This window comes from Temnothorax americanus, unplaced genomic scaffold (genome assembly GCF_048541705.1).
Source record: "Temnothorax americanus isolate GAGA-0224 unplaced genomic scaffold, ASM4854170v1 Scaffold1, whole genome shotgun sequence".
Lineage (NCBI taxonomy): Eukaryota > Metazoa > Arthropoda > Insecta > Hymenoptera > Formicidae > Temnothorax > Temnothorax americanus.
In genome coordinates, this window is record NW_027509230.1 from 5,594,608 (window position 1) to 5,608,741 (window position 14,134).

The window sequence follows — 14,134 nt, forward strand, 5'->3', positions numbered from 1 at the left end:
GAGATGCAATGATACGCAGTTTAATCTAAAAGTATCTTTTACTGGCGTCAAGCCCACATTTTCGATGGAACATTGCCGGCGATCGAAAATGTGTCATGGGACTTCCATTCGTAATGCCGCGCGCGCACGGATTTGCGAACCCCGGGAAATGCGTTTGGTTTTGCGAACCCCCAGACGGGAGGGGATTGACCCAGACACCCCCTCCAGTAGACGATTCTCCCTCCACCGGGTAGCTGTAGCTGCTTCTAGAACCCTATACTATATAGCCGATGAAACGAGGGTGCAAAACCCCGTCTGCTTGATAAACCGTTGCACCACCCAAGCACGATAAACGCGATATATCGTTCATCCATTCGTAAAAAAATTTCACTGTGCATTCGCGTATTGCCCCCCGCATATAAAGTCCCACTTATTTTCATGTTTCATGATTAGCAATTAAATTACGAAATTAAAATTATAATATAAAAAATTCGATTTTTATTATTACTGTAAAATATCTTTAGATTTTTTTCTATTTTAAAGTTAACATACAATTGTTTATTTATTCCATGTATGTCAGCTATTCTGATTTTAAGATTTTCATCTATGCTTTGATTTAAATATCGGCCATCAATGCCTTAAATTTTACTATCGTCGAATTTATTTCTCTATTCTTGTTTGAATTTTAAACTGGTCTATATGTATACATTTTATTACAATTACAAATATTTTCACACCCGAGAATCATTTGCTACCGCGCGTGGCACACTTATAAATACATTGTGGTTACAGAAAGGAGAAACAACACTTCAATGTTAACACAAGAAAACACAATCATAATCAGAAAATCACAGAGAATATCTATTCGCGTTGGTCAAAACGCATCGCATATCATCGTGGCTCGCCGACTTCGATCAGAGCTTTTTAAACTTAACACCTCGCCGTCACGGAGATCGATTTTTAAATGTCAAAAAAACCTACTATTGATTTTTCAAATCAGCTGACCTGACAGCTGACTGCTCGATGCGAACGCAATAATATTAGAAAAAATGAAGCAGTGACTCACGTTAAGATCAGCGTACTCGATATTCCGGCGGTCACAGTTGTAGGTGGTCATGTCATCAACCAGGTGGAAGTCGTCAAGAATCATCCGGACTCATTAGAGACACTCTGCAAAAAAAAGATGAATCTATTTGATAAAGGATTCAAAAATTTTTATTATATTTTTTACTTCACTGAGAAAACAAATACTACTTTTCCATCGATACAATTATGAGTTATATCAATATTTACATATTAACGATATCGATATCGATGTTACGTGAAAAATTAAAAGTAATCAGAACAAAGTCATCGCGATAATCTGCAGCATAACATTTTAAAATTACTCTTTACACTTTCTCGTAATTAGAACTAATTAGAATTAATAGGTTGTTAGAGAGAGCGCAAGGTGATCGCCCGCATTAGCATGAAAGTTAGTTCTGCATCGGAAAGTCAGTTCGATCAGTTCTACGTCGGATTTCCCTTTCATTCTCATTGAAATTAATGGTTGTTAACAAAGCAGATATATATTTATCATAATACGTAGAAGAATCACGTCAACACCCTGAAAATTACTAGAAAGAAGCATTTGTTATTCAACAATGCGATCGTTTTTTTTTTTTTTTTAATTAAGAGAGCGCCGGAGAATAAAATTGGTTTGCAAGAGCGAATTATTTAACGGGGAATGCAAAACATTGATTATGGATGAGACTTTGTGCGCATAAACAATCGGTGCATTTCAGTGTCATGGTTCGTATAACGTTTGGCAAGCAGGGGTTGCGAACCCCAGGAAAGTAGCCAGCCAGACAGACAGACTAACATGAAAGGGGGTGACCCAGACACCCCCTCCACCAGGCTGTTTGCAAGCGACTCGACTACCGCATTGGTCCGTGCAAGCCGTGGTAAAATATCGCGATGGAAGGGCAGCGTTATAAAAAAATAATGCGACATCGAAGGGGTGACGCTGACTGTTGCGTTTTACCATGACGTCGATAGTAACAATCGTTTCATAATTTCTACAATTAGTTGTTAGTATAATTTCTCAGTTAGAAGTCTGTCTCTCTTTTTTCTCCTTCGCTTCTCTCTCTTTCTCTCTCCCTCTCTCTCTCTCTCTCTCTCTGTCTGTCTGTCTCTCTCTCTCGCTCTCAAGTACAATTAATTTTTAAAATTAAATTAAAAGTACAATAAAAAATATTTTATCACTAATCATTAATTTAAAATTCATTAGTGGAAAGTTGATATTTTATTGCAGAGTTAATTCTTTTGACGAATTATCAAGGATAGCTTTGAAAAGATATGTATAGCCTAGAGGCGAAGACGATTTATTGTAATACTGGAGCGCTTATTTATCAAACTGCAAATGCTTATGCCTCTAAGCCGTCCGTTGTAACGCTTTTTTTTGTTAAATATCGGGAAGAAATACTGTACATGGAAAAATAAGGGTGATCCCTTGTCGCAATAACTATTAATAAGAATCTCGGTAGATTCGCAAAGATGGCACGCCCTGGTACTAGTGAGTGAGGGCAAATAGAGGACAACGAGGGAGGGAGACGGGTGGAAGGGCGGCAGCTCTCTCTCTCTCTCTCTCTCTCTCTCTCTCTCTCTCTCTCTCTCTCTCTCTCTCTCTCTCTGTCTCTCTCATTCTCGGTGAGGAGGAGGGTTAGAAAGGAAGGGCAGACGTACATCGAGCGTGGCGATGGCGGTGGGAGGACGAGGGATGGCGGTCAGGGTGGAAAGGGAAAAGCGGGAGGGACGGCCGTGGTGTTGCTGACCCGACGACCGCTGTAACCTTGCGTCCCGACGCCCCGCATCCAGATCAAACGACCCCGCATGCACCACTCGAAGGTCTTCGAGTCCTAGACCAATAGATATTTCTGTATTCTTTATGAAATAATTATGATTTGAGAGAGAGAACGAGCGGAAGGGAATAGAGAGAGTGGCTAGCGGACAGAGACGAGGAGAGAGAGAGAGAGAGAGACCAGAGGGAGCGTCCGTGCATAAATGCATTGTATAAATGGAATTCTTAAATTCTTAAGGTCTAAGTTTCAAAACTTTAATACCAATCTAACGATTGTTTTTCTCAATATGATTATATCGGTCTTGTATACCTCTTTCCTTACTTGTTTTAATTTGTATCTTCTATTCAAGCACGAAAGGTTTGATAATCTCCGCCCTATACGAGCGGGACCAAATCGACAAACGCCACGCGCGCGTACATGGGACATGGGACTCGAGTAGAAATTCAAATGAAATTCTTAGCGCGCCATCTCGCGTCAGATACAGAAACAAAGTTATACATATTTACCAACTGAAAGATTTTAGTTTCGCAGTAGGTATGTCAGGGGATCGGTTATGTATATATCTTGAAACGAGATAAATAGTTGATCGGTCGGTATTGCCGGTTATTATGTCAAGAATCGTGGGGCTTAAATTAATATTATACATATATAGTCAACGAAAAGTTATCAGATGACAATCTCTATACTCTATAATCTCTATAATCTCATTAGGACGAATACGAATATGAAATGTAGTGTGCGTATTTCGTATTTCGTGACTATTAGTTAAAAAATCCCCAACTAATATCTTATCGCTTAACTTGTTTTATTATCATATATATATATATACAGGGAGCTTTCCAGCAAGTGACACAAACGTCGTTCTATTTTTCCTCGATTTTTCTTCTTCGGCAATGAGTAACAAAGACAAAACGACACTTGTGTCGACTTGTGTCGCTTGCTGGAAAGCTTCCAGCTCCCACTAATTACCTATTTTTTCAATTTATATGTGTGCGTTTTATCTTTCACCTATCTTTTTAATGCTCACGTAGTATAATTGGTTGATGATGAGTTGATTTAATGCTAATTAAATGTTGATGAGTTCGATTCAACTATAAGTTTACCTGGTTTCCCAGTTGGATGTTGGCTCATTTATTCACTTCCGGTTTTTTTTTCCCACTCCGTTTGCACGTAGGGCTGCGTTCGGAAACTTTTATTCGGGTGCACACCGCGTCGTTCTATCTTTGTTATTTACTACAAATTGAAGAAGAACAGAACGATGCATGGTGTGCACCCGAATGAAATTTCCGAACGCAGCTCTATTATAGGACGCGCGACCGACGCGGGCGAACGCTAGGGAAGTGACGCGCGTTCCACGCAGCCGCGCCAATCAGCTTCTCGCCTCTTCGAAAATGATAAAGCGTAACGACAGGCAATTGGTCGTCCCGCTTCGCGTGTGTCTCGCGGCAGCGGCCGGTAGGGTGCGCTCGACGCGGCGAGAGTCGCGAGAGAGCGCGGAAAATCACCAGCAGCAGGCCAGTCAGGCCACCCACCAAAAGGGCGAAAACTGCGAAAAGCTAGCGGAGTCGTCGCTCGTCGCTCGTCGCCATGTCCGTATTCCGTTACTCAGAGAAACACTGCTAGCACGTGGCGTCGTGCGCTCGCAGAAATATCGCCGCAAGTTGGTCGTACGTCGTACGGCGCGCCGAAAGTCTTTTCAGGGGGCTTCGAACGAGGTGCACGACCGATCGCAAGTCCGTCGCAGCCTCGCGAAACGTTAATAACAACGGTAAGTAAGTTAATCCCGGCGGACCTCGTGCGTGCCTCCCCTACGGCTCGCCTTTATGCGGCTGCTTGCCCGTCCCGTCTTTCGTTATCTCTCTTCCGGTTGCTCGTACGGGTACGGGCGGCCGAGAGGCCGCATAAATGAGCTACGAGCAACGGAGGCAGGTATAGCCGTACGGCCGGCGGTGAACGGGGATCGATGAGCGGCGTGAATTCTGAGAACAGATACCCGTATGTTTCAACATTATTTGTAACCAGTTGTACATACCATAGCGAATTCTTCCTCTTTCTCTTCCTCTCCTCTATCTAGCGATACGTGCGACAGCTATTCACGTGTCTGTTCATGAATTACCGTTTCCCGGTTGTATCTTATGGTTGTGGATTGTTGCACATGGTTCTGTTTGTGTTATTCTATATTTATTATCTTGTTTTTATATTCCATTTTGTCTCAGCCAAAATTTGTATCCGTGTTCTTTTTTTGCATGTAGAATAGCTAATGAAACATTTTGTGTAGTCTTAATGTGTTCATTTATTTTATATATAGATTTTGATAGAGGTGTACAAAAAATTGTTTATTTAGATAAGATAACGTTCAATATGTGGCAATTCAGATATTTTATATTTTTATATATAGACAAAGATAGGCTACGCGTTGAACTATGTGCAAGTAACAATATTTTATTTCTACGTATAGATTTATTCAATGCCTTTTTACATATATTTAATAAAAGAAACTTCTATACAGTTTACGCTCTCTTTGGCAATTGTAATATTTTTAATTAATTTATTTCAATTCTTAAACTTTCTGTTGATTATCTTCTGATTCTAAATATATCATTTATTATTGTTATTTTGTTGACAAAAACTTTATAATTAATTAACGAGTTAATTAAACATACGTAGAAAAGTAATAAAAATTATTACAAGAAAGAAATTTTTACGCGTTTGAAAAAAGAATAGAATTTCCATTTTATTTTCTAATAAATTTAGTTTAATAATATTTCGTTGAATTAATATTATTTATTTTTCTTTTGTATCTTACATGTTTATAATTTCGTAAAAGTTTTTTATTTTATAATTTTATTTTTGTAAATGTTCAATTTGGTGCATATCTAATGATTTTAGGGATACATAATTTCCATTGCTAACCATGTACATTTTCGTGACATATGTTAGTAGAGATGATCTCGCAATCAGTGGGAGATAAATAGTTCTTTAAAATCTTATTTTTTAGCGTTTTATGATTTAAATTATCTATTACTATTATGTATTTTCCCACTTACACGTTATTAGATTCTACTTTTTTAACAGTACGAATTGTTTCAGATATAATTTTAATATTACAATCAATTAAATGCGCGAGTTTTGCATTAAAATTGCACGCGCGTAATGCAATGTTAATTATTGTGAATAACTTATAAAATTTTTGTGTAAAAAATGACGTTTAAAATTTTCAATTTGTGTTATTGAATGCATAATTTAGAACTCTTATTCGTTAGTTGAGTTGTTGTCATTTAAAAACTGTTTGGACTCTCGATTTTGCCAGAGAAAAAAAGTTGCCTTTTTTTTACGCGCGTTACGTTTTACTGTGCGTTCCACGTACAATTCTGCGACATACTGTGTATAAGTTAACATTTTGATATCTTCCATTTACACAAATCAAAATTTTAGTCAATATATTGCACAGTCTTACTCCCCACGAACACTGACTGACTATAATTGAGGTAGAAAATGCAACAGCTAATTATATCCTTATTAAAAATGAAAAAAGAAAAGGAAAAGATTGATTCCGGATAATTCTTTGTGACTACTTATATATTTTGTTCGTTGATCTTTTATTTAAATTTACAAAACTAATTTATTTTGAATTGTAGTGCAAAAATATTACACGCTTTTTTAGTTTTCATTTTTTAGTTTTTGATGAATATGATATGATTGCGGTGATGTCAAGACATCGAGAACTTTAATAAAACTTTATCTAAATAGGAAGTTGAAAGTTACAGGTTGAATCGACGAGATTTGCTTTAGCTTATCGAGTCACCGCGATTTCCGCCTTTCCTCTTGATGCTTTTATTAAGCTTTACTCGCACCGGTTACCTCATTAGTCTCGCGCGATGCAGATTCAACATTCCGAGAGCACGTTGAACCAGTATGCTTTTACCTATAACGCTAGCATGTTTTTTTCTTGAGATGTTGCCCAATTTTTTTTTATTCGAAATTTGTATAGATCATCAGTGCCTAAAGAAGTGATGAGTAAATCTGAAATAATATATTATCGACGAACACGACAAAAGATTCTTTTTCAGCGGTAACGTATTTGTGCAAACTGTCAGCTAAAAAATTATTAATATTTGCTCAATGAAAGTATTTTTAATGTTTCTTTAATGACTTTGCTAACAAAATTGCCACTCTCTTTATATGCATAGCAAAAATTTTTGATGATTCACTATGGCTTTTCGTAGCGATAAAGTTAAAAAGAAAATACTGAATACATGAAAAAAATATATTCTATTCTATTTGATCATGTAATGTAGTTTTCCTACGCAATAGTCTCAATTTACTTTATACTGAACGATTCCGCATGTATAACTTTTATTTTTTATTCTCTTCCTTTTACACAATGTCTTTTTTTTCTGCGCTAGAATATGCTGTAGCAGCGCTATTTCGTCTTTGTTAATATTTAAAAAATAATTAAGACGTGTGTGTGTGTGTGTGTGAATTCTTTTTGGAATTTAAATCAATTCCAAACATTTCAAACATGTTGCTACTGTTGTGCAATATATTTGCTTTCTATTTAGCACTCAATAAATTTTTGACTTGATTTCCAAATCATCCGTGTTTACATATTTATGTAAAATTGCTCCAAATCTCGAAAGCCTACTTCCATCCGCCAATTTGATCGTGGCTTATATTTTGTAATCGAATTATATTGAAATTTAGATGAATTTTTAACTTATATATCACGCATTGATATTATCATATACTTTTGACAAAAAAAGAAAAAGAAAAATGATTAGTAATTTTTTATCAGATTCAATTTAATCATTCTATTTCGGATATTGCGATGGTATTATAAGTCGCAGTTCTACGGAATGTTTCTGTGTTTGTAGACTTTTCTTGTTGATATATTTTTTCATCAATTTTATCCATTAGAGTAGAACATATCGATAAAATTTGACTAAATATTTTCACGCCTTATGCGCGCTCATGTACACATTCCGTTGAACATATGTGTATGAAAATATATCATGTCGCGCCGGTTTGATAATTTTTTGTTCGTTTGTTTCTGTTGACCCAGAAATCATATCGCTAACTGCGTATCGCTGTTGAGATAACAGTAAAATCATTAACGGCAAATCAGACCTAATATATACAAAAAAATGACTTCATACTCTAGAGGGGTCTATTTTATCTTGACCGAGAGATGAAAGAAGATTTAAATTATTTCTAAGTATTACTCGCTCATTACTTTTGTGTGGCCCTATACCACACAAGTAGGAAGATCTTGATCGCGGTGTGAATGCCATCTTACATGATCACGCCTGCGTACCGGCGCGAACAGTTCCAGTCCAAACTGGTCCTCGGCGTGAACCACGTGTTGAAAATCCGCGAGCAGTAGTAGGACGTAGAGACTCCAGCCGTGCTGGCATCGATGTGCCCACGTAATCAATCTTTCGATTAATTTCGGTGCGTGTTGCTTCGGGCTTACTTTAAGATGTTGCGCAGTCTTACCGTCTAGATATCCCTTGGCGATTATGACGAAATATCTCGAATACACGAGAGGCAACTCGGTTATTATCGCGACCAGCTGGAGACGTTTGCTCGTCGGTCGATCATATGTTTATGTAAGTTAATATAAAGTAAGTGTGTGCGTGTGCTTCGATATCAGATTTTTCAATATCACAGTTCAGATCTTTGAATTTCTAAATTCTTATATCTATATATTTTTGTATACATCTGTGAGATCATATCCTAACGATGACATAAGAATGCTGTGCTTCATTGCTTTGATGATATGATCTGAGGCTTCAGTGATTACTTCGCTATCAAAAATTTGACATCACGAAGTATTTGATTGTTTTTTTTTTTTTTTTACTGTTAAATATATAATAACCCGAGAGTACATTTAACTTTTTGTTTATATATTGTTTTTAAATGTGTGTACGATATCGATAAATTAAAAACGTTATCCACACATTTAATACTTCAAATAATATTTTCTTAACAGATGTGGCGCTTTATTGTATACATCATCGTGCCTACTGAAGGTCTCTCTAAGCATGAGTGTTACTTCGTTTTTTTGCGAGTGTTTAAAGAGAGTAGTTGGTTGAGACCGTAGGAAATGGAATTCAACCGTTTCGCTTATGGCCTTACTCTATTATATCGGAAAACCAACTTATTCTGAAGCCTTATAATTTTAATCCACTACTCCTGCTGCCATTGTAGACGACGCTTAAGAACTAATCGTTTATATATTGATTCAGGGATTAACAGAGATGTTCGTACAGAATAGAATACTGTAGAAAAAGATTAATTTGTATGGAATTTATATGACCTTATATAAATCTTATTTTAATATGATTAATTCTTCGCCGGTTACGTGATTTATAATTCCATTAAATTCAGAACTTTTATTCTAATTCTAATGGAATTATAATATTTCATTAAAATAAGATTTATATTCTATTAGTGTTAAAATTTTCATGTCATGTGATGTGTGAATAGAGAATTTAATTGTCGTACGCGAAGGAAAGTTGATGGAATTCGACGTCGGCATGCCGTCTCGTTTTACCTGGGTTGTTTTCGCGTGCTAATCGCTGATCAGCAGATGTTTACTTTTAATTCCTTTATCGTTCGTAGCAGGATAATCTGGATAATTATATCTCTTTATTAGTTTTTATACAGAAGATTTTAAAAAGTATTATATACATATATGGTGTTTAGCATATCATATATAAATATTAAAAACAGCTAATGCTAACTGCTTGAAATAATAGTTGCTTAAGTATTCGTTGAAATAATAAGGATTTTAAAGCTGTTTTGTGTTTACCTCGATTTCAGTATCAGCGAATTTCCAGTAACGGCAGCTACCGTGGACTCGCACTATGAATTCGGTTCGTGTACAGCTAACCAAGTGGGCAGTGCCGGTGGTGACTCTTGTCGGCGTCGCTCTCTATTGGTACAAACGCCGTCGGGTAGAAAGAGGTGAACTACAATGGAATGACTCGGGTGGGACTGCGAAATCAAATTGCATAGAAAAGGCGATTTCAAATGATAAGAAGGAGGTTGACACCAGCCTCTATGAGTCCGGCGTTCAGAAGGAGACGAACCAGGGATCCTCAGATAGCTGCTGTTACACGCGACAAGAAGAGCCGACTCGCGTCTCAAGGAAGGTTAGCGAGAGCATGGATATTCCGTATAAGAATTCAACGTCGCAATCCGCCATCTGTAGTAGCAGCCAGATTAGGCACCCGGACACCGAGACGATACGCAGTTCAGATGTAGAGTTGGACAATAATCCAAATGCGAGCTACTTCGAAATGATCGCCACGAGCACAAGTTCCAAAAGCGCAAATTTCTGCACGTCTAAGAAGAACGTTGATAACGTAACGAGAATATTTCAAAACGTCGCCGGCGAGGAAGAGAAGTCTCTGCGTTGTGAGACGGAGAAAAATTATGCCACGGACGAATATGATTACAAGGAGGACGGGCAGCAATCCGAGGGACACATCAACGCTCAGGGACAAGAGGCCGATGAAAGAGACTCTGCCAATCACAGCCCGGTTTCCGTAGTTCTGGACGGCAGCGTCACAGACGGAGCCGAGAGCGAAGGAAGCAACACGGATAGCGGAAAAGGTGAATATCGATAATTTGTGCTGCTGATGAAGTATTTCATCAATCTATTTATTAGTAGAGTCGTAAAGTATTGGTTCTAAGAGAACACAGTTAAACGAACTATTGTTTCGTCCAGATTTAGAGAGTTACGAACTCTCTAAATTTTTATTTTCTCATACAGGTGGAAGTATTAACGGATGCAGGAAGGATAGTACCGCACCAACCACGTATAACTTTGCTATACCTCAACATCTAGTGGGCAGATTGATTGGCCGTCACGGCAGCTTCTTACACAGTATCCGAACGAAGGCAAATGTCGGTATATACGTCAACGATCATCCTTGCGATGGCGATCATAAGATTTGCTCGATACGAGGCAGTGTTGAGGGAATTAAAATCGCGCTTAAAATGGTAAGGCAGAAGTTTCCGGAGAAAAGGTTTCCACAAGTAACATTAGCGGAGCTTGCGACAATAGCCGAGGTGATCGAAGAAGTTGTGTATAATGTCCCGATTCAACGGCCCCTGTCCCTGGTTGAGGGTGTTAATAATGACATTAACATCTCTCACATTGTCAAGCCAAATTGGCTCTTCGTTCAGCTTCCGACTCATCCATCATTTCTCCTTTTGCAAAATTTGGAAGACAGCATGATGTATTGGTATAACAATGAATTGCTGCCAGTTCCAGATGTATTGAACAGTAAGTGATAACCTTAATACGTTGAATAAAAAAGAAATCAGGATATTCGGATTACACAATACATTTTTACTTTGTAGAGGGTGATTACGTGGCTGTATATTGGAGCGACAAATGGGTTAGAGGATGCATTGAATGTCCAGATTCATCGGGAGAGAGAAGCGTAGTACGATTACTCGATCACGGTGGTTACTGGCAATTTAGTAATTCGCAATGTAGGCCATTGATATATAATTATTTGAGCCTACCCTTCCAAGCCATCGAAATCTTTTTAGCAAATATTCAGCCAAAGAACGGTAACTATATATTGACGTTATGTATACTATTCTTCCAGATTATACATCTCTACTCAAAATTATTTATCTTTGGATATGTAATTATACTTTTATGTTACTCCTTTGCAGGTAAATGGTCGACAGAAGCTTACAATGTGGTACAAAATTGTTCCTCGAAGGGAGTTGCTGCTCAAGCTCAGATTGAAGGACGCATCCAAACTAATATTTATGCAAATATTTATTTCATGATACAAAATTACGGGGTAAGTAGTTATTATCCAATCTTCGAGAATCTCTTTGCAGATGCGCAAATTAATAGAAATTAATTGATTTTTTTTAAGTTAATTTCCCTTACTGAAGAACTAGTAATGAACGGACATGCTGAACAAGTAGCATGGGACCAGATGAAGCCAGAAACACTTGAATCCATCTGTACATAAGAGTTGTCAAGAAACTCTACAATTTTCACGCATAATCCGCGATTCTTAGTCAGTATGGACTAGAGTTTAGTACAATCGCCATTGATAAAATCCCCTTTAATCGTGTCGAAATTGATTATTTCGCTTTTTGACTTCGTTCTTTACTCATGTACTTCTGCGTAATACTTTATTGAAATCGCTGTGAATACTCTGACACACATATTTCCTAATGGTTGATTATTTACATAGAGATATAGTAAATAACGCAGTATATATATCATTCTAACAATGATCAATAAGACTATATTTAGCTGTACAGAAGACATGATATTTTGATCGCGTTTAAGTAGCATTTAAAGTACTCCCTTAAACATTGCTCAGAAAGAACGCACTTCTGTGAGCACAAAACTCGTTGTCTCAAACGAGTTCTGACAAGTACAAAAGATTTGATTTAGTCCGAACGTAAGAACTTTTTACAACATTATTCTCCGACTTCTATCGGCCGTGATATTTTCTCTCTTTTATCTGAGAAACTGAATTCTTACCGATAATGTGCGAGACAAGTCTTTCAGATAATTTCATATAATACATTCAGAAAATCGCTTTCATCGTCTAAGCGCCTTGAGACTGTCGCAAAGAAAATGCAACCGCGTTTAATCCTCCTCTACATCTTTATTGTACTTTTGTATATATTGTAAAATAGTTTACCGATTGTGTAGAATATTTATATTTAGAAAAAGAGAAATTTATAAAGATTGCTATATTGATCGTAGAGTAGAGAAAACAATAACTTAAAATTTAACAAAGTAGTGTCACATTTAAACTAGAACATTGTATCGAATAACTAAGACGAATTAGGAAATTCGTTTCTACGTGACTCATATCTATTTCTGATTGGGGACGATTCGAGAACTAATAGAAATAATTTCATTTCATTTCACGTTTAAATTTAAGTCACCGTAGATTAAACTCGTTACCGTAGAAGTTGTTAAATGTCGCATTTCATTTAACACGTCCCGCGTTATCTTTTCAAATTATTTAAAGGTTGCTAATTCATTTAAAGATTCGTCTTTCGAACATTATTTTTCAGTAACTTGTATTTCGCACAACTTCACTGTCGTGGCATAAAATTATTTTATGCTTGCTAATCATTTTCTTGAAATGATTTCCGAGATTTTTGCCATTTCAAAAGATGGAGACTAAGCTTTCGGATTAATCCAGACGTACGCATGTATACTGTATATATATTTGATTAATTGTTTACTTAGATATCGATGATTTTTGCGCGATATGCTAACACTTTTTTTTCTATGCAAGATTTCAATGCAGTAGAAACTAGTTAACTGAGAAAAAAAAAGAGTATAAATGATTTGTAACTCGTGCAATTGCGCTCAACTGAAAACGTTTGGCAGTTATGAAATGTTAATATTTAATATTGATGGTTAAACATAATATAGAAATATTTTTCTAGGAAATGTATACAAGTAAGGTTGCACAATCATTAAATCGCTCACAGTGCTCACGTACATAATTTTGTCGCGCGCTACGATCAACTCGATTTATTATAATTTATTATAATTTTTTAACAAAGCGAAAATTATAGCGACGATATGGCGCAATGAACATCGTTACGTAATGATCATTCGTAATTCTTTTTCGTGTATATAATACGTAGCTGACCGCAATCTTTGACTCTATTCAAATTTTGTACAACACTTCATTTAGCATTGTATTAATCATCAAGTAGCTTTGAGTACATTTAGTAGCTTTTGTATATTCATCAGTTTAATCCTTGAAGTTATTAAGACTTGCATCAATTTTTACCGCAAGTCCTCTTACATCTTTTATACGCCTTCTGTAAAATGTAGCATATTCAGTACAGCAAAAAGAACAGTGTTGTGCTAAGATTTAAACCATTGTTTTGTATTGTAATACAGGAATAAAGATGTTTGTAAATAGCCTAATTATCGCATAAAAATTTTCTCATCCACATTTTAATTGCTAATTTATGAAACGGGTGTTTTTCGATATTGTACGTAAATCTTCCGGATCTCGTTAAGAAATTTGCGAGGGTACTGTATTTGGATATCCATGTGTATCATTACTGTTGATTAAGAAATTTAAAGAGCAATATTTTTTTCAATTTAATACAACGTAATCAATTTTTTTCTAAACTATTAAATTTCGGTCCAAAACGCACGATGCGTTTGATCCAGTAACGAGAGACATTAGTGAGAGAGATGCTTACGTACAGATTAAATCTGGAAAGAAATTAACATGGTATAATGCGTTCTATGTATAATCTCCTTTATTTATTTCTATACAGAT

The 14,134-nt window shown here is 36.6% G+C and overlaps 1 protein-coding gene across 2 annotated transcripts; it reads left to right on the forward strand.

Moving 5' to 3' along the window:
• The first annotated feature begins 4,353 nt into the window (after positions 1–4,353).
• On the forward strand, positions 4,354–13,770 carry Spoon (A-kinase anchor protein spoonbill). Of its 2 annotated transcripts, none has more exons than XM_077426351.1 (6): positions 4,354–4,587; positions 9,645–10,439; positions 10,600–11,115; positions 11,193–11,408; positions 11,517–11,650; positions 11,729–13,770. In XM_077426351.1, the coding sequence occupies exons 2-6, from the start codon at positions 9,689–9,691 to the stop codon at positions 11,825–11,827; spliced, it is 1,716 nt and encodes a 571-aa protein (XP_077282477.1). In that variant the 5' UTR covers positions 4,354–4,587; positions 9,645–9,688; the 3' UTR covers positions 11,828–13,770. The 2 variants fall into 2 exon arrangements, with proteins under 2 accessions (XP_077282477.1, XP_077282486.1); XM_077426360.1 differs by lacking the exon at positions 4,354–4,587 and adding an exon at positions 7,298–8,428.
• Positions 13,771–14,134: the final 364 nt, after the last annotated feature.

Bases quoted from the DNA above. Each gene is read 5' to 3' on its own strand.
- Spoon (XM_077426351.1), top strand. From the start codon at position 9,689: ATGAATTCGGTTCGTGTACAGCTAACCAAGTGGGCAGTGCCGGTGGTG. The intron at 11,409-11,516 runs GTAACTATATAT...ACTCCTTTGCAG, and splicing joins AAATATTCAGCCAAAGAACG to GTAAATGGTCGACAGAAGCT. The intron at 11,651-11,728 runs GTAAGTAGTTAT...ATTTTTTTTAAG, and splicing joins TCATGATACAAAATTACGGG to TTAATTTCCCTTACTGAAGA.